Below are 21,146 nucleotides of genomic sequence, written 5' to 3'. Positions count from 1 at the left end.
TTTTTGCAGAAAGCAATTTAGCCATTAGCAGAATTTATGATCATTTACAATATTTTTGGCCTTCTCATAGATATGCGTTGTAACAAGCAGTAAAAACAAAACCATTGTGGAGCACTGCAGACAAAAGTCAGAATCTGTTTAAAAATGAATACATTTGGCTACCCCAAGTACATGTACAGTATAATTGCACCATATACATAATTCTAAAGGTATAACAGATAAGCACGGGCTTTTACAATAAGTTTATTTTACACATATCCATAAACTGAATATAAAAATATATTTAAAACATGAATTATATTAAGGAATAAAATATAAAAGCACTACAAAACTTTGAACACTACATGACTGTGTTTTGAATTGCAGAATAGCTTGTTTCACAAAAACATTGTTATAACTTTAATCAATTTCTTTGAGATGCAAAAATATCCGTAAAGAAGTGTAAAACTATATTTCCAGCACTGGTACTTAATTACTGATGTTGCATTTCATATGTAAGTGTTTTTACCTAAGAAGATCACACAGACAGCAATTGCTATGGCTGTCCAGAGCACAAACATAAATTCAGCTGTCCCAAGCAAGTTTGTAGGATTACAATAGACTAAAATCAGATGTGCATTATGATATTTTCTATTAAGCAACTCTTACAGAAACAAAGTTTAGATGATTATACTTTGTCATCACTGAATTACTGGTTTGCTCTTAGTTGTTTGCTGTGAGATTCCTAACATTGATTATTTGTTTCACTATTTTTAGCCAAGAAAGGTATCTAAACCCTTTAATAAAGAAAACTTTAGAATAATTGCTTTGATCTCCAACCAACACCCAAAAGTAGTAGCATTAATAAGTGTTTATGCAAAGTAAACACCAGAAATAGAACTTCACAGGAGAGCCCTAGCCTGGTCTGAGCAGTGATGAGATCTTAGAAACGTGAGCTTACACTGCCCCACTGTGTATGAGGAAACTTCTGAACACACTGCAAGGTTACATGAGGATACAGATTTTAATCCACAGAGAACATGGTAGAATAGAACATGCATGAGATAAACCGAGTGGAAACTAGCACGCCGCTGCCTCTTAATATTCAGCTAGAGTTTGTCATGTTCTCTAATAAAGATAAGTAGTTTGTTGTAGGTCCAGGTCTGTTATCACAGTACAAACACATGAAGTTAATAGGAATATAATAACATATAATTTCCTGAGAATAGGAATCAAAAAAAAGGATGAAGTGAGAGAGGAGCAATGCACAGCCCAAAGTGAACCTGTGCTTTACTCATGCAGGACAAAGGGACAGGTTCACATTAAGCCTGTCCCTGTCTGCATACACTCTCCTTCTCTTCATTACCACAAGTAAAAAACACAGAACTTCTAGCTATGGGTAGAATGGAACTCTCTTTTCCCATCAGACAGCTCTGTGACTGAGCCAACATGATCATATGGTAGAAGAAATAAAACAACTTCAGCCCTGTTTCAGCTTTAACTAGGATTGATATGTTTTGTCTCCCTGCTCCCAGCACTGGAGAGGGCCAGTTTTAAAGCTGATCCAAACCCAAGAACAAAATATAATAGTAAAGTAATATATTGCAGCATACCTGTCCTTAGATGTGATGGTTGCATTCATTTTCTTTCCCAGTAATACTATTCCTATCCTAGAGGTGATAACACCTACTAACTGTATTATATTTGATTTATGGAGCTGCAGTGTTGCCGGCTGGTGTCAGGAATACAAAACCCCCTCTCTCTAACAGAAGGGAGGTGTTCAGTCCTTCGACATAATAACCATCACAGTAACATTTTTGGAAGGATCACCAGGGATAGTCTTGTCCTTATCAAACAGATATTACAAAAAGCTATTACAGATATTACAAAATGGTATATTTAACATTCAAAAAGGATCACATAAGAAATGTATTGTTGGGGTTTCCCTACCCTTTAACCCTTCTAGCGGTAATCCCGAGTGTGACTGAGTGTGGATTTTCCATACAAAAAGCGGTACTCCCTACTCGGGGGTCGCTAAAAACATTAAAAAAAACCCACTTACCTTGTTCCGTTGTCGTCCCCCTCCGATCTCCAGCCAGCGACTGCAGAGACGATCTCCAGGGTTTCTCGGTGACGTTGGTGCGGGCGGGAGGAGTGGCAAGAAAATTCAAATAATTTTGTATTGGATTCAATACAAAAAATCTTTATTGAGTCCAATACAAAGAAAGCTTCATATATTATATACATAATTATATTATAAATTATACATGCTACTGTACAGTTATATTACATGTTTCACTTTTTTTTAACAGATTTTTTTGTTTTTTTAAAGTTTATTAATCATTTTTTTTAAATGTATTAAACATTAGACATATTTCAGTGAGTTATGACTAGGAAATATAGTCCTACAATGTAAAATAAATTTCTATGCAAAAAAAGCAACACTTTTTGCATGGAAATACGGACAGAATTAGAATGCTAGGGGGATTAAAATGAACCTGTTGATTTGCCTTGTGAAGGCAAATCATGTATTTTCTGGATAAAATACATTTATTACATATATGACTTTACAGCAGAGAGAAATCAATACTATATTGGAACTGCATAATTGAGTGTAGTTGTAACAGTATGATTACTTATCTAAAAGTGTACTCAGTTATATGCAGGTCTTTCCAGAGACTCTACTTACACATGTCAGATGATTCTCGTCTGATTATCACTTCAGGGCTAGTATCAGACGATATTCTGACATATACAGCACTCTTCCGACATCATTCATGGATCCATCCTGGCAGAGCCACGAACGATGAACAACAAATGATTGTAATAGAAGGGAAGGGAGCGCAGCGGGGTGCTGCTCACTCGTTCTCCCCCCTCCCCTCCCCATAGGGCAGAACGGCACGGTATGTACAACTCTTCATGCATCTTTCAGTCTTTTGTCATTGAAAAGGATTGTGAAAGATCCTTTCCAACAAAAAAAATCTAATGTGTGTACCTAGCCTAACTGATGCAGATCAGCCCTTTAAAAGGAGTGTTCAAGCTACAACCTATCAACTCTCTTTAGTGTAATGAAACCCAGCCAAGATAGACTAAAGAGCTTTACTAAGTTGTAGTGAATGAAGTCTAATAAATCCAACCAATGGTGGCACTTTATCAAATTATTATTTTATTGGTGATCAGTGGGGCTCTTAAGCAAGGTACATAATTACATTCGTTTTACTCCCCCATTGCAAGTGCTGAGTGCAAATACTTCAAGATATGGGAAGCATGTCACATGGGGATCGGATGGGAGTGCTTAGTCCCATGTAAATCATGACCTGGAATGCTTCCTCTTTAAAAGGCAGAATAGGCAGCAGGGAATTGACAACGAAGTGAATCTAAACTATTACCTTGCATTGATCAGGACTGTAAATATTGTAAACTGTAAAGTTCCAAAGTAAAGCAATAACTTTTTTCCTAATTATCAATCGCTCATCTTTCTTAATACATTATTTTGGCATACTTCTGTTTAACAAAACAATGATAGAAATGGGTCCTGATAATACTTGTCATAGGGCAGAGGACAATCTGCAAATCCATGGACACATTAAGCGACCAACGTATAAATATAGTAGGCTATGTAAACACTATAGTGCCCATACCAAGGTATTTTTTACATGTCCCTCACATATTATACATTCTATGAATATTAGGATACATGGCTTTTTACCAGGGAACATGATTTTATGTAGTCTACAAGGACAGTATGCAAGTCAAATTTAAAGCTCTGCCAATACTAAACTAAAACAGTGACAATTTGTGCTGCAGCATTCATTTGAAGTGAATCTGACAGTTTTCTTTCTGCAAAGTCACACAATTACCTTTTGATCCTGCTAGTCAAGGTCACCCAAGAAGCTTTCTTTGCTGGTGTGGCAATGATGTTCTATTACTCCTAAGTTCATAGCAGGGTTGCCAGTTAGGATGTGTATCCTAAGTGGCAACCCTGCTATGAATTTAGGAGCGGTTTTCATTTTAGTAGGTGCAAGGGGTGGTGTGGTTATATATATTGTTTTTGCTGATTAACAAGTCTAGCTTGTCAATTAGTACCTGGCCAATCATGTCCACTGCTTTTTGTAAGTAAACTGCCCTAGTTACTTAGCATTCAATTTATAAGCAGGGTTTAACCTTGAACATCTCAGTATCCCCTTACCTCTCCTGTGGCATAAAATTCATTTTTCTGATATTCCGGGAAGATTTGAAAAAATTGTGTGAGTGCACTAAAACAAAGAACACAAACGAAACTTAAAAAGGGAAGTAGTCATTATGCATACCAAACCAAACCAGTGTAAACCAAAAGTTTTATATTCAATGTTTTTGGTATTGTGCATTACTAAATTCAGTTTTGTTATGCAAATCATTTTCTGTAAAAGCTGTTGTAAAGTTTTTTAACTTGAGTAAAGTCTGACAAGACTAATCAGCATCTTTACAAGTAACAGCGGCACTGTCAGTCTGCCTTGTGCGCTACTTTACTTGGCTGTCGGGCTGCCTATTAGATCTGTGCATGCCTCCTGCAGGCCAGACAGACAGCGCAATGACCACATGAAGGAGTACATGACACTAACTATGAGGAAGTGGCTTAGGGTTGTCAGCCTAAAACAGGAAGTATTGTTAATGTTATGATCTCACTTAAAAAGATATGGTCACCAATATAGAGTACAAAGAAATAGCGCCTTTGTAAAGTACACTTAATCCCAGTCATGCCTCCATTGAAGCTGGCAATAATACCTGGTGCTTGTGGATATGGGGGACAAGGTGACCTACTCCCATGCGACAGTGGCAATCACTTGGCCTGAGAACTGTAAATGAGACCAACAGTGATGTGACTGCTCCCCCAGTATGCTGCGGCAAGGTAGCAATGGCAAAACGGATATCGGTGGGGGGTCTTTACAAAGACACTGACTCCCTGGCATGAACAGGAAGGGTAGCGATGTTGCTTTTAATCTATCGGCATACCTATGCTTTGCCCATACAGGGAAAAGCAATAGGTTATCTTTAATTCACCTATCCAAAGCAGCACTTCCTGAACTCCAAGACACTCAGGTTGGACCTAACACAAGGACTGAGGACTCTCTTTTTGTCCACACATGGCAGAGCTTGGTCAGTCAGCATGAGTCGGCACTATCAAACAGAAAAAGGAAAAGGAACTGCATTTTCCTTCAGACCCAAAAGTACAGGATATCATCTATTCTCCTGGCGGCTAGGTGGAGAAAAAGGTAGAGAAAGTTGTGTATGTAATGCTAGGGAGGGGGGCATTTATTAAAGCAAATCTGCAGGGCAAAAGCACAGGATTGCTTTTTTGCTATGTACTCTAAATTATCACGGTTACACAAAAATATTTTTTTTTAAATTGAGCAGGACTAGATTTTTGGATGGCTATCTATTAGTAGTTGTAACATTAAACAAGACTTTAGCAGTTACCTAAACAGCATCATTAATTCACCATTCAGTGGTCAAACATCTTCAACATTAAAAAGTCTTGCAAATTATCACTAACCACTACTAGCTATACCATGTATATCTGATGAGCTATATTTATATATTCCTGCATGAATACACTAAAGTCAGAATTTGTGTATTTCTGAGAAGCAAATGGCGGTCAAAACACATGGTGAACAAAGAACATACCTGTACAGATCTCTTCCTACATCATCTTGATTCACTGCATACCCTCTATCATCTCTTGTAAAGCTGAAGCCTGTTCCAACCTAACACAAAATAAAGGTAATTAATGTATGACAAATATATATTTATTATTTGAAGGTCCTTTTAAACAGTTTTAAATGCAATTAACCTGTATCTACTAGAGCTACTACATGAAGCATCATTGAATATTTCATTTCAGATTTTAAAAGTCCACTATCGAAAAAAACATTTTATTCTGGTAACAGTATGTGGTTACTGCCTGTAATGACAATGTTCAATATATTTGCTTTCTAGTGATCCATTCTTTGAGTATTCCATCTTCCACTGCTCACTCCATGGTCAGGTAAATTGTCCTGCACTACAATTGTTCACACTGCATAAAAAACAAAACTGCTGAACACCGAAATCAAAAAAATTTATATTGCCTGACAATTGTTCTTTATTTACTGGCTGCTTTAGAAAAGAGGATAGCAGAAATAAGTTTAAAAGACCCCTGTACAAACTCAGCCCTTCCCCGCTGTAAAACAAGTACCCTAAAGTACCTATACATGTTACTGCCTGCTTCTCCAATTGCTATCAATGGCTTCCTAAAGATAGGGGTATGAGATCTGTCCACATGCTCCCCAGTCCACTGACAAGGCACAGATCTTTGTGACTGCACTGGTAACAAGTGGAGCAATATTTAGCAAGGTGCTATGGCTATATGCTATGGGCACAAGAGGGCTCTTGTACTGCAGTGAGAAGCAATTTTCCGAGAACAGGTACATTTAAAGTCTAAAGCTGCGTACAGACTTGCAATTTTTGTTGTTGGAAAGGATCTTTCACGATCCTTTCCAACGACAAGGGACTGCACGATGCATGAACGGTGCTGTACATACAGCACCGTTCATGCTCCATGGAGAGGGGAGGGTGAGAGAGACGGAGCGGCACCCTGCTACGCGCTCTTCCCCTTCCCTTTCATTAGGATCAGTCGTCGTCCACCGTGGATCCGGCAGGTCGGTCGTTCGGACGATGGACGACACCGACTGTACACACGGCAGATTTTCGCCCGATATTTGGCCAATGCCGATTATCGGGCGATAAAAATCTGCCATGTGTACGTAGCTTAACTCTATTTAAAACAGCGGATCTTCAGGATGATTATGTTGTGCACAAAATAGCAGTCCTATTTAAAGAATGCAGCAGCGAGGTAAATAACTTGTAGTATTTTATAACATTTTTTCTCTGACAGCTTACAATTGCTGCAGTAGTTTTTATCCTCAAGTAATACCATAATAAAGTTGTTGCCCTCTTGCATTTAGGCTCTCCTAAATTCTTAACCATGATAGAACTTTTAGTTATACAACTCACTGATGCCAATTAATAAACTAAAATAACAGTTGAAAACCAAAAAAGGTAAATGCACAGATACATTGATAGGAGCTGTTTTAACTGGCAAAGGATTTGTATTTCTATCTATCCAGTTCTGATATTTGTGCAACCTTGTTGCAGAGAACAATCATTCTGGAGATCCTTTTTTTCTCCATTCCAGGTAACTAATAAAACTAGGTCTTGTCCGTACTCTCAGACTGTGGTAGGACAGTGAAAGAGAAGTAAACTGATGAACCCATTTCTCCATTTCTCTGCCATTCCTGTTAGCAAGTTACAGGAGACAACAGGGAATTAATACAAAGGCAGATTCAGGTACTACACAAGTTGTTTTACCAATACACATACTGTACATAAAGTAGGGTTTTTATTTGCCTATAATTCAGGTTTCATCAGGACAACAAACGGTATTTATTTATTTGTTATTTTCTAAGAAGGAAATTAGGAACACTTACGGGATTATCTATGTACAGCATTGAATATTTGTTTGTCCAAGAAAATTCCCGATAAACCACTGTAAGGACAGAAGAACATATGGTCAGTCATAAACAAAAATACAAGAAAATAGCATTGACACAACACAGCTGTTGCTTCTACACAAACACACGGTTTGGATCAAGCTATGAACTTACAAATCCACAAATAAATTCTGCTGTGGATCATCGCTCACGCCCTGTCAGGACCTTTGCATATTTTGGAATGCGAGCAGAACTAATTTAATTTGGAAAATGCACTTGTGAGATACAGCATTACAATTCTGGGCCATTACACAGAATGTTACTTAAGGATACATCTAGATTAATTACTTAAAACAGAAACCTGTACTGAGAGGATACCTTGGATGCCAGGGCTGAACCAAGAATTCTAGTCACCTGGCTTCTTTACTGATCCATTGGTTTTATTATATGTGCTATTTGCCATTTTTTGGACCAAATGATGTTGGCTCTGCCTAGTTGTCATTGCCAAACTACTCAAACGCACTCCCTATCCTATAGTATACAACATAGACAAGATTAGAACTGGGAGGGCCAATCAAGCTCCTAAAAGGACACAACACATCTATTAAAACACTTTCACAAAGCATAGTATATTTATTGGTTTAAAAATAGCAAATAGTTGAGCTTCATTGTAAGAGTTTAGTTATGCATTTAAGTGTTGAAGCCAGTGACAGCCAACTTACTAGTATTTTGAGAAAATTATGAAAGGGATTTACCTGCATACTTTGCAGGCCCTCTGGTCCCTATTTTCCATGTGCAGTGATATTGTGTGAATTTATGGCCAAATGTGCCACTACACTTAATAATTGTGATGGACACTATTCATTTATATTTTAAAAACCAATAAAGGTTTCACCCATGAAAAAAGGAAGATCTCCAGGGTTTATATATACATACGAACATATATACACATATACATATATTTATTTATGTGTGTGATCACTTTCCAGGAGTGCTACTCCAGCCTTAGCTGCAAGAGTAAAACTCTAACTATAGATATAAATGGCGAAAACCAAAATACTTGTACAGTAATTGACTGGACTTGTTATTGTGCAGAGGCTAAGCAATGCCAATAGAACAACACGATAAAGGAATATTGGAAATGCATTGAAACACAATTTTACTAAAAGTCAAGTTGGACAGCAGAAATGACCTTACATGTTAGGTTCTTTGTAACCACGTAGGGTCCATGCTCCACAAACAGACCAAACATAGATGTCCCCCCAGGTCCTCCCTGTAGCCAGAGCAACACCGGAGCCGTGTCTGGGTTCACCTGTTAGTAATCAAAATTTAAAAAAAATCAATGTAGGAATAAAACAGCATTACAATATGTTTTTTTTTTTATATTAATAATTCATAGATACCTTCCTCATCATTTGTGGTGCTGTACAACAGACAATAATGGTACAAAATGTTATACAATAAGATAATAAACAGGCAAATTGCAAAACTAGTAAATTATACATAGAGCATGAATAAAAATGATAAAGATGATTACTAGGTGGTAAAAAGCTGTGGGTGGGTGATCAAAAAGTGGGCATGGCAACACATGACAAATTTAGTGTTTCTAGTCTTGTTGGAATCCAGCAACCCCTATAGTTTTGTCAACTTTCCACCCACATTTATCATGTGAGAATGAGAAGAAGTAAATAGGAGAGAAATGTCATTAGCACAGCCAAGTTTGTATTTAGCATGGTATCTGGAGATAAAATACTGTTACATAAGGGAAGGCCAGACAATATAGTGTTTTTAAAGAAAAGCTGGCATTACTGACAATTCATTAGTAGACCACATTGATGGTTGATACAATAACAAAGTCAGTAGAATATAAAAAAGCACACAAAAGCAGTTTAGGTGGATGAAGAGCAAAAAGGAGAAAATACCAGGTAAGATTTTTAGATAGGGACGACAGGAGGTGGGTAATGTGTCTCTGTGAGGTTTGAATGAGAGTGGCGAGTTAAATATTACACTCAAGAAACAGGCTTATATAAATCCTGCATTGTTTCAAGGTACAGAGATTTTTAGCTTTACTCAAGACAGAAAAGTTTACTAATTATAACAAAGTTTACTCATACAGGTTTGACATGGATTAACTTGCTTGACTACTTTAAAATAGCGGACATGTTTTATGTAGATGTCTCATAAAGCATAAAAAACATCCACTCAGGTTTCACTATTTTGACATAATTTCAGAAATGTTTGCTGAAAAAGCGAGAGAGGAAACAGAACTCGTAAAAGGCCTGAAATATGAGATTTCAAACAACTAAAAATTCTGCAGTCATGAAAAAGTTCTGAGATGTCCAGCTGGCCAGACTCCAAAAGCCTTCCACTGATCGTGGTGTAAAAACAGGATTACGGCTTCATCTTTTATTTACAACGAGCTGCCATGTTTCTGTACTGCAAAGTAAGCAAAACAGTATGATTTTCTATAAAGAGATAAACAAATAATGTTTGGTAGGTCTGGCTTAACGTCACAGTGATCAGCTCATCCAGAGTTGGTTATATACACATAACTTTTTCTAGAAAAGTTGGGCTTGGCCCTATCACAAAACTAATGATCTCTGAGGCTGCTTATCACAATAAAAGTCCATAGAATAGAAGTCATATTGAAGAACCATACTCACTTTTGCAATGGAAAGTAACATTGGATGTGCAAACTGTTCCTGTGCTGGGTTCCCTTCTACATCAGCAATCAGACAAGGTTTTCTAACCAAGATCAGGTTCTGTCCTACAGTAGGATCAAACGATCCCATGTGGCTCCCAACGGCCGGCACCCTGTCAGCCAATCAGCTGCTCACACCGCAGCACTGCTTTTTCTCTATTGGGCTGCTTCAGGTGGAAACTACTTTTTGCATCTTCCCCCAAACAGCGGATTAATGGCATGAGGAAGTGGTAACCATGCAGCAACCACACTGCCAGTCCGAACACAGCCCAAAGCTACATACACACGTCAGATGATTCTCGTCCCATTATCATTTCAGGGCTAGTATCAGGACAAGAATCTTACGTGTGTGTGTATAGCGCTCATTCGGCGTCGATCATGGATTCGACCTGGCGGCCTTAATGCAAGTTAAGGAGAGAGAGCCTAGCGGGGTGCAGCTCACTCATTCTCCCATTCCCCTCTCTATAGAGCAGAATGTATATATATATATATATATATATATATATATATATATATATATATATAGCTATATAGCGCTCACTCATGCATCTTTCAGTCTTTTGTAGTTGGAAAGGATTGTGAAAGATCCGACTAAAGCCTAATGTGTGTATGTAGCCTAACAATGTTACCTTAAGTCTAAGGATCAATGCAATGAATAAAAGATTGGCCTATTTTACCAAAGTTCACATAATTAAAAGATCATGACAGATGTAAATAATGAGGATTAGTAATGTGAAGATTTTTTTTGTAATACAGCACCACCTAGTGTAACTTCTACACAACTGTACAAGAGCACCAAGTAATGCAAGCTATCACTATTTGAAGTTTGCAATTTATTATACAAAAAAGGACATTTTTTTAATGCAATTGTCAAACAAGCTAACGGTACATCAAACACTTGCAGCGATCAGCTTATATGTGGATCAAAATATCAATCAAAAATGGAAATTTAAGAAGTCTGCATAGTGTACGCCTTGCAATAATGAAAGTAACTTGAAAAAATGTATTCTGGATTGAAGGTGTAATGGGTAAATGTCAAGCTTAAGGTTATGGTCTGCTTTTAGTCTTAGAAAGTGGTCCTTTCCTTTTGTTTTATAGTCAATTGGTACACCCACCTTAAAGACTGTATGAACATGAAAAGAAAGAAAGCAAAAAAGAAGGTTTTTTTTTTTTTTTTGTGGAAATTACATATGTATTTGTTCTTTCATATTTCAGGAAGAACAAATATCTTTACAATAGAGTGATGCAATCAATATAAAAGAATGCACAGTTATAAGTTTCCACACTTTGGGTCATTAAAGTCATGGGGTATTTTGACCCTTATACTAGACACAGCTTTTCCTAAAACAATTTAGACAGAGCACGGCCCAATGCTGACATGTTTCACCCTCTGGCTTCTTCAGGAGATGTGTGTGTGTGTCGGTATGTAGAACGGTTATCAAAAATATAAGCATATTTGTACTTATAGTTATCAATATAATATGATGTATCATATATCAACATGAATAATGTATAATATACATGACATTAGTCACATAGTTATAATGACAATATATATTATACCATACATATATAATGACATAAAAGTAATTAATATACATACCTTGCTTATAACTATGATTACATGATCATTACATCATATATATATATATATATATATATATATATATATATATATATTTAGAAGGTACAGTATATATTACCATTATTGGTGTTATAATTATGTGATTAATGCTATGTATATTACATTTTATTCATATTTAACCATGATACAGTACACTGGGATATTGTGTATTTGCAACTCTATATATTAAACACTACCTGAATAAATATTTTTATTGTTTGTTTTTTACCTTCCCTACTTGCCTGTCCCCAAGCATATATATTTTAATTTCCTGTTCATATAAATGGCCCTGATTCTAAGCAACTGTCATCTTCTGAGAACATTTCAGCTGCAACTACAGAGGAACATCAGAGCGGAGTTGCACAGCACAGCATCATGTGAGAAGGGGCTGAAGGACCCAGGAAATCAGTCAGCAATAAGGTCTGCTAAAGATTTTATAAAGGATGATAAACATTGCGGTACTTGGACCAATGATTTGTAGACATGTCTTTTACTTTATTTTCTGAATGTATTAGCAGGAGCCGACTCATTTTAGCTGCTCGTTAAAATAGATGGAAATCCAAAACAAAATTTTAGGTTTATAGTCAGAAATTTTATATAAAAGCTACAGAGCCCAAAGACAAATACATTTGTTTGTATGTTATCTTCTGACTTGCTGTTAGACGGTGACAACACTAAACCATTGGCTCCCATTGCAGTGGTAGTATTGTCACTTCTGTACATGTGCTGCTTTACTGGAACAGTGAATAAGAATAGCGTTGTCAGCCCAATCCAACAGTTCAAGTATAAGCTAAATGAGCAGCATGTGAGGGAGTAGAAATCGTGAGAATGTTGCTGACCTATACACTAACAACCAAGTAGCAGTGCCTACCTACAGGCCCAGCTCTGCACCTACAGAAAATTGCTGCCATGTGACCACAAACAAACCCAATATTAAAAGGAACATTAAGTTTTTTATCTTGCTATTGGGACACATCATTAGAATGATTTACTAAAGGAATTTAGGTTGTTCAATATGGAAGGTGAATATCACCTTGCAAGAAATAAATCACTTAACTAAGTGAATATGGTGATAATTCATTCTGAAAAGAATACCCACTCATATATAAGGAAATCTAATACAGGATTTTACCCTGCCAATGACTAAACGGTTGAAGTCAGCAGAGCTTAATCTGAATTGCCAAGCTTAGTGAAATATCTTTTGCGTAGAGGTAATTTACTTTGCTATATGAACAGTTTATAAATCAACCTCTGTGCTTTATGTTTACAAGCACTGTACCCTGCCTGATGATTGTGAGCAGGGTTTACATATTAGCGTAGTTTGTGTTCATACCTGAGCAGGAAAGAACCAGAAAAAGAGATTGCTGTCATAGGTCTTGTTCACGGTAAGGTATCCTGAGTAACTTTTCACATTCACACCTGGAAGGTTTCCCACAAGGCTTAGCTGACGTGCTAAAATAAAGAATATTTATTAAAAATAAAAAAGAAAATGGTAAGCAATAAAAGAGGTAAAAACTACTAACACATTGCTAAGGATGCCTTATAAACTTTACTTTGCAATGAGTACAATGGAGTTGCAATTAGGGAGAGGCTTCAAAAAACATGTAAAATCTGTTTCAATGGTCATATATCATTCTCACCTTCATCTATCTTCCCACTTTCCAGGTATGGGGTAAGAAAGAGTGGTTCTCCAGGATCACCTTCAGTGGTGGGAGGAACTTTCACCCCAGCAAACATCCGACTCAAAGGACTCCTTAGCTGCCAAGTGTGAGCTTGTGAAAGACATGCCAGCAGGGTCAAAAACCACATAAAATGAATGGCAAGCTCCATCTTTGGTCCTGATGATCTGCAACAAAATAAATCATGTCAAGTACATTCAATTAAAAAGAAACATTCTGAAATGACTAAACTGATGTTTCTGATCTGGGGGTTTGCAGAAAAGTTGGATCACATACTGGTCTTTAGCTCGCAGAGTCTCCAGTTTCAAGAAGTCCCTACCAAAACAAACAATTTCACCTACAGCCATCACTAAGTCAGATGATGGCATCACAGAACCCCGAGGATAACAGGGGGGGAAACAAATTACAGGGAGCATTTCATCACTGTACATGACCCTATTATTTAAAATATAAAATTCTGATAGCGATATACATTTATTATATTATTATTATTAAACAGGATTTATATAGCGCCAACATATTACGCAGTGCTGTACATTAAATATTTATCATCAAAGACAAAAAATACACCAAATATTCTCCATTATAAACATTTTTACCATGTGTATGCATCAGAAAAAAAAAAAATCTCTCCACTGAACCATTTCTGCCTCACTTCTGTTCTGGTAACAACACACAATTATGGATTTTCCCTAACTTTCTGTCCTGGTGACAAATCCTAGTCAAATTAGGATAAATCCCCCTAAAAGTACAACCTTGACAAAGTTTATACCCCCAAACCAATCAACCCAAAAGTAAAAAAAACTTTAAAGAGACCCTGTGGGCAGACCAGTAACTGCATCCAAAGAATTCCTAGAAGTTTATATCTGGATTCAATATAATTATGCTTGGGATTTATCTGTAAACTCTTTCATGTGTGGATATTTAAAAGCCCTTAAATCCGGTACAGATGTCAGATAGAAGTCAGTGACAGATGATTGAGCGAGCGCTGTACACACGGCACCATTCTGTTCTATAGAGGGGAGAGGGGGTGGAAAAGGGAGCAGCATTGGAAAGCACAACAATCTTTCATAAATCAATGAGTAGATTGATGAATGCAATTGGTGGACTGCTGACCATTCTTCTTGGGCAACAATCATCTGACATTCATACAAAGACTAAGGCTGCGTACACACGATCTTTCACGATCCTTACCAACGACAAAAGACTGAAAGATGCAGGAAGGAGCGCGGTACATACAGCATCATTCTACTCCACTTAAAGGAGAGGGGGAGAACGAGCAAGCGGCACCCCGGTGTGCTCTCTCCACTTCACTTTTACAATCGCTCGTGAACCTGCCAGTACATGTCCATGAACGACGTCAGACGAGCACTGTACACATGCCAGATTGTCATCTGATACTAGCCCTGAAGCAAATATGGGACGAGAATCTTCTGACGTGTGCATAGCTTTAAACTGCACAGACAGTAATCAGCTACTCCCAAAGGAGGAGAGAGCTACAGCGCACAAATACAAGTTTTTTATAATAATTGACATATCTCTGCTTTTACTGGCAAATTTTCAGGCTAGTGACAGGGTCTCTTTATCCCCCATACATCCTTACAGATCCAGCTGAAGTCAGTGTGGTGTTCTGAGCTTATTAGCAGCACTAATTCATCACAGGGAGTCTTACATATGATTATATGATTTTTGTATTATATGATTTGACCTAGTTTACTGGTCTGATCCTACGGATATTATTACTTTCACAGTGATCTGACATCGGCCTCCTCCACACTAACCACAGGAAATGCAGCACAGGGATTGTCAGCTGTAAGCAAACCAGTTCTGTAACTTCCCTAAACTCAGCACACTTCATCACAATGTGATTTATCCAGGGTGAATGTCAGAGTTCCAGCATTATTCATTCATGCCCTTATTTTTACCATTACTTATTCCTGTAAAGTGGAATCTTCTACCTACCGACCTATACACTGAGCAGGCAGAATTCTTGTTGCAGAATGACAGGTGATGTCTGATCGCAGGCTGTAATGTATGATCACACAGTAACAGTATAACAATGCTGGCTGCTGGGAATGAAAAATAATAAATTATAAGTTTCATTGCAGCCTGGCTAATGGTGATGGCCAAAGACCCTGAGAGAGAACTGAGTGAAGTGATGGAGCGAGGAGAGGCATTCCAGCGCAGGGCACTGCCATCTTCCATCCCTTCCTCCTCCTGCAGACGTCTGAATGGCTGTGACAACGTTCAGTTCCTCCCCTAGTGTACAGCGCTGCGTAATATGTTGGCGCTATGCAAATCCTGTTTAATAATATTATTCGTGGCGCACACAAGGGATGCCGGGATACCCTGACCTGGGCAGCTCAGCTTTGATGTGTGATCAGGCAGAAGGGGCATCGGTGGTCATTTTCTCCAATAATGATCTGCCAGATTATAGATAAAAAAGCACTGATTCCCCATCATAAGCAAATCATTGCAAACACCTGAAAATGCTTGGCAGGTATTGCCAGTTACAATTCCTGGGCATCTATTGGCATCCAGCTGGCACCTAGGAGCTGTATATGTCATGATTATTACCTGCTAGTCTGAACATAAAGGAATAAATCATATTTTATTTTTCCCCTGGTGATCACAAACTATTTGAGGGGTAATGCAACATTCTGAGCAGGAAGGATGGGGGAGATTTCCCTTCATTTCCTGTTGTGTCATTAGGACAGGAAGTGAAGGGAAATCTCTCTAAGGAGTGAAGACACCAACATATAACCAGATAGCGGATTTACTCTCAAATACAAACATTTTTGGCTGGACCTGCACTTTAGGCATGAATACAATTCTAATATCTCCTGACCTCTGTGATATTCAGTGTATGGGGTGGGTGACATACACAGGTCTGATGGCAGAGGAATACAATGATTGTTGTCACCCGGATCAGCCCTGAACAGGAAGCGGCGAGCACTGTGCGGGGAGAGAGCCCACTTACCGGCAGCCTCCCGGGAACATTCAGCGAGCGGCCATACAGAGGAGGAAGAGGAGCCCGGTGCACAGCTCTCACTTCCCCCAGTCATATGATGTGCTGCACACTCAGCAGGCCTTGTCATCACAGGCATGCCCAGCAGGTGGCGCTGGAGACCTGTGAGAGAGATCAGCTGACCTGGGCACAGCCAGCAGAGATTACAGATATCACAGGGCCTGATCATATGCAGAGCTGTCACAAGGAAAAGTCTGCTCATAAAAACAATAAGTGGGTTGTCATGCTGATCCTCAATGTCAGTGTAGTAGCATGGTGATGAGGGGCATACACTTGCTGCATGTCAGTTCTAGAATTTGGACTGATACTGTATGGAAACCAGGAGATGGCACCATGATCATAACACTTGCTCTAAACTGATATACCTTTGCAAGGGGCAAACACCTCAGCAGCAGGGCAGGCTACAATACAGGGGGCTGATAAAAGTCCAACATATGTAATGACTAGACCCCCATCTACCTTTCTCTGTCTCTTCCCCCTTCATATCTCTTTATCTCCCTCATATGTAAATTCTGGAAAATATTATGCCTCCCTACCTCTCTCTAACTCCCTCTCCTTCCCCCCCCCCCCCAATCTCTCTCCCTATTTCTCCCTCATGTAAATTCTGGAATTTAAAATCTCTCTCTCCCTCCCTCTCATTTCTCTCTCTCTCTCTCCCTTTCTCTCTCCCTCCCCCCTCTCTCTCTTTCTCTCTCTCTCTCTCCCTCTATTCTCTCCCTCTCCCTCTCTTTTCTCTCTCTTTCTTCTCTCTCTCTTTTCTCTCTCTCTCTCCCCCTCTCTTTTCTATCTCTCTCTCTCTTGCTCTTTTCTCTCTCTCTCCCTCTCTCTTTTCACTCCCTCTCTCTCTCCCTCTCCTTTCTTTCTCTCTTTCCCCCTCTTTTCTCTCTCTCTCTCTCTCTCTCTCCCTCCCCCTCTCTCTCTCCCTCTTCTCTCTCTCTCTTTCCCTCTCTCTCTCACACTCTTTCCCTCTTTTCTCTCTTTCTCTCTCCCTCTCTTCTCTCTCTCTCCCTCTCTCTCTCCCTTTCTTTCTCTCTCCCTCTCTCTCTCCCTCTCTATCTTCCTCTCTTTTCTCTATTCTCGCTCTCTCTCACTTTCTCTCTCTCTCTCTCTCTCTCTCTCTCTCTGTCCCCCTCTCTCTTTCTTTCTCTCTCTCTCTCTCTTTCTTTTTCTATTTATTTTATGTAAATTCTGGAAAATATAGTAATAATTAGAATAATGTATGTGAATATATTACTATGGTGCAGGGGGATACACAATTATGTAAACGCTTAGTTTAAAGGTCCTTTTAGACCTGTGGTGGAATACAATGCAGTTAGCCAAACCCAAGTGCAAAGCACACTGGTGAGATGTGCCCAGGAGCAGAAAACCACACCGAAGATGAACATTTTTGCATGCATTGCTGTTGAGGTGCAGTTCTTTGTCAAAAGTAATAAAAACAATCGCACAGAAACAAACTTGTTACTTTCAGGATCTGTGTGGCGCTCCAAATATATGCACTAAATGGTTCCCATTTGCTCATATTCAGTTGGATGAGAATAGTTGGTGTGGTAGTAGAGCGCTGCCGTCAATTCCAAGGGGCTGATTTATTAAAGCTTCCCAAGACTGGAGAGGATTCACTTTCATAAGTGAACCTGGGTGATCCAGAAAACATGGAGTAGATTTTGTAAAATATTTTGCTGGATTTTTTGGATCACCCAGCTTCACTTATAAAAGTGTATCTTCTCCAGTCTTGGAGAGCTTTAATAAATCAGGCCCCAAGTCTGAATATCCCTTTTGAGGTTTGGTAACTCAGACAACTGTGCTCTTCCAATCTTGCTGTAACAGAAAAGGACTTATTGAGTTCTGGTATACCTGCACATAAAGCTATTTCTATAATATTTGTTTTTCTATATGTGTATCAATCCTAGGAACACACTTCCAAATTTTCAAAATTTTAAAGAAAATATGTTTAAGCTGTTATTTCCAAGAGGGTGGAGGGTGGGATGCCCAGAAAGCTCATATAGCTGTGATGGCCAGGTGTTCATAATCTTCACACATTTTTATAAAGATGTGTCAGCCTTTGGTCCCCTCTTTGTGTGACCACTGCTTTTATAACTTATTTTTACTTTTTGAAGAGTGACAACAGTGACACATTTCTGGCACCATGACAGATCATCAAAAGTTGCTGGGGAACAGTCATACACCAAGAATTTGGCTGCACCCCTTTCTTGCCATGATTTACATTGTTCATCACCATCTAAACACCCCAGGGGCCACCCATGGGACGTTTGTCCTGAGCCCATTAACGCCTTTGAACAACCTTGAAGCCTCCGATTATTATTATGTAGCATTCCATCAGCTCACCACTTTAATCCATTACAGCTAGAAAGAACAGTTGCTAAATTGTTTAAAACCATCTTTATTAATTTCAGACTTGACAATCCATAAGTGATCATGAAACATCTATTAAAAACTCATTAGTAATTAACATGAGGAGGAATACCAAATGATAAGAGAAGCTCTGGTTCCCCAAGGACACGGTGAAGGAATGCATCTATACACTTTCAAATCGCATTGTAATCCCATCTAATCTCTAATAGGAAAACTCCACTTTTACGGTCATTTACAGTCATAGAGTTAAAACTCGTCTATATATATAAAATTGTATATAAATGTGTGTATGTGTATATATTCCACCATCACTCGAAAACGCATGGAGACATTTCAACCAAACTTGCCATACATATGACTGAGACTCATGTGAGTGCACATGTCATCTTTGTACAACACTGTGCTATATGTCAGAGCTACTTGTATATTTGGATGAAACGCATGGAGACATTTCAACCAAACATGCTATACATATGACTTAAACTCATGTGAGTGCACCACTGATCTTTGTACAGCGTTGTGCTATATGTCAGAGCTATTTTTGGATGTATGTATGTATGTTCCACCATCACTCGAAAACACATCAAGACATTTAAACCAAACATGCAATACATATGACTGAGACTCATGTGAGTGCACCACTGATCTTTGTACAGCGCTGTGGTATATGTAAGAGGTCAATTTGCATGGAGTGTATGTCATCACTAGGAAACCCATGGAGACATTTCAACCAAACTTGCTAGACATATGACTGGGAATTATGTGAGTGCACCACTGGTCTTTGTACAGCGCTGTGGTATATGTCAGAGGTAAATTTGCATGTATGTATGTATGTATGTATTGCTCAGCACAGTGTGCCTTTTGCTTATATTTTACATAATTTTTTTGGACTATAATATAAGATTGCAATAAATAAATACTCAGGCAATGCCGGGTAATCAGCTAGTATACTATAACATTGCTATAAAACAGCTCAGTGGTCATCCAAACAAACATTGATTAAAATGTTGAAGTCACCATATTCATATTTTGTTTTTTTCTCAGTGCTTCTTGTGTTCTTCTCACCCAACTCCCTTCCTTTAAATTTTGTGGCATCTTGTTTCTTCATCACACCTGGACCACAATGACATCTTTGTGGTATGGTACCCACATAATGCAGGGTGTGTGACATTTTAGTAAATTTGGTCATTAAAATATCAAGAGAATGAAACACAGGAACAATTGCCCTTATCATTTAATTGCTGTATTCTCTCGGATTCGTGCCCCACCATCTCTGGGAAAATTGTTACATTTCTTTGAGCTTGTTCATCAAAGTGTCTGAGACAGGAACCTTTTTCATATTAGAAACCAATCATGTTCTAACTAATATTTTCCATGAACATCTGTGTGCAACTGATCCACTAGTTGTACAGACTTCCTTGGACAAATAGAAAATCCATTGGTGTATGACCGACTGAAAACAATCAAATAAAATTGTAAAATGCCACAACTCTCTTTTAGGTTTTCCTGCTTTCTGTAAGATCCTGGGCATAGGCAGGAGATGTTTTGCCAAACAACATGTTTGATTCTACACGCACAGATGGGAAGTTCAAGATGGTGACAAATTAGGACTAAATTTTCACCTTGTCAGATTCCAGTGACCAACAATAGGTACTGCTGCTGGTCGTTTGACATAACACATGTGGCAATGGTCGAAGGAGCTTGTATTTCATAAAATACCCCCGGTGTATGGGTACCATTAAAGGAATGAGACAAAGTAAAACTGCTCAGTTACAAACTTTAGGAGAACCAATGTATTCACTAGGCAGTGCCATACTTCCCTTTACCTCCCACAAGAAACGCCCTCTCCATAATTGATGTGACCAAAAGTCAAGTCAGTATGCACTTTTAGGACTCTGACATTTCCTGAAACGTTCCCTAGTAGAGAATCTATTACTGCCATTAAAACATATGGACCTGGAAGATTTTCCTCCAAGAATATTTGAGAAATGCCTGATTCCCTGCTTTATAAATCGAGCCCCTAGAGTTGTTCCTCACATCCAGAAAACATGGTACACCCACAATGAAATTAGTTGGGCTGTCAGCAAATTATGATTAATTATTTAATGCATATTTACATTTATATCCACTTTTATTTAAAGGAAACAGAAAAATGAGCACAGCAAAAAAACTCCCACATTAAGGGGAAGGAAACAAAGGTGTCTTTGTGCTTATTATAAATCACATAGATACTTCTATGTGTGTGTATGTGTTTAAT

The 21,146-nt window shown here is 38.5% G+C and overlaps 1 protein-coding gene across 1 annotated transcript in view; it reads right to left on the bottom strand.

The window, feature by feature from the left end:
* CPVL (carboxypeptidase vitellogenic like) overlaps positions 1–16,592 on the bottom strand; it is a 58,909-nt gene extending 42,317 nt beyond the window's left edge. Inside the window, exons 1-7 of the mRNA XM_072412478.1 lie at positions 16,472–16,592; positions 13,453–13,658; positions 13,146–13,264; positions 8,685–8,799; positions 7,485–7,543; positions 5,644–5,723; positions 4,169–4,235 (exon numbers count right to left, since the gene is read on the bottom strand). Coding sequence (XP_072268579.1) covers positions 4,169–4,235; positions 5,644–5,723; positions 7,485–7,543; positions 8,685–8,799; positions 13,146–13,264; positions 13,453–13,658; positions 16,472–16,491 — 666 coding nt within the window. The 5' untranslated portion in view covers positions 16,492–16,592. The remainder of the gene's footprint in view (positions 1–4,168; positions 4,236–5,643; positions 5,724–7,484; positions 7,544–8,684; positions 8,800–13,145; positions 13,265–13,452; positions 13,659–16,471) is intronic.
* Between the last annotated feature and the right edge of the window lie 4,554 nt (positions 16,593–21,146).

Source organism: Pyxicephalus adspersus, chromosome 5 (genome assembly GCF_032062135.1).
Source record: "Pyxicephalus adspersus chromosome 5, UCB_Pads_2.0, whole genome shotgun sequence".
NCBI classification, from domain to species: domain Eukaryota; kingdom Metazoa; phylum Chordata; class Amphibia; order Anura; family Pyxicephalidae; genus Pyxicephalus; species Pyxicephalus adspersus.
Note: the sequence above shows the minus strand (reverse complement) of the source record. Positions and strands in the feature narration are given on the sequence as shown.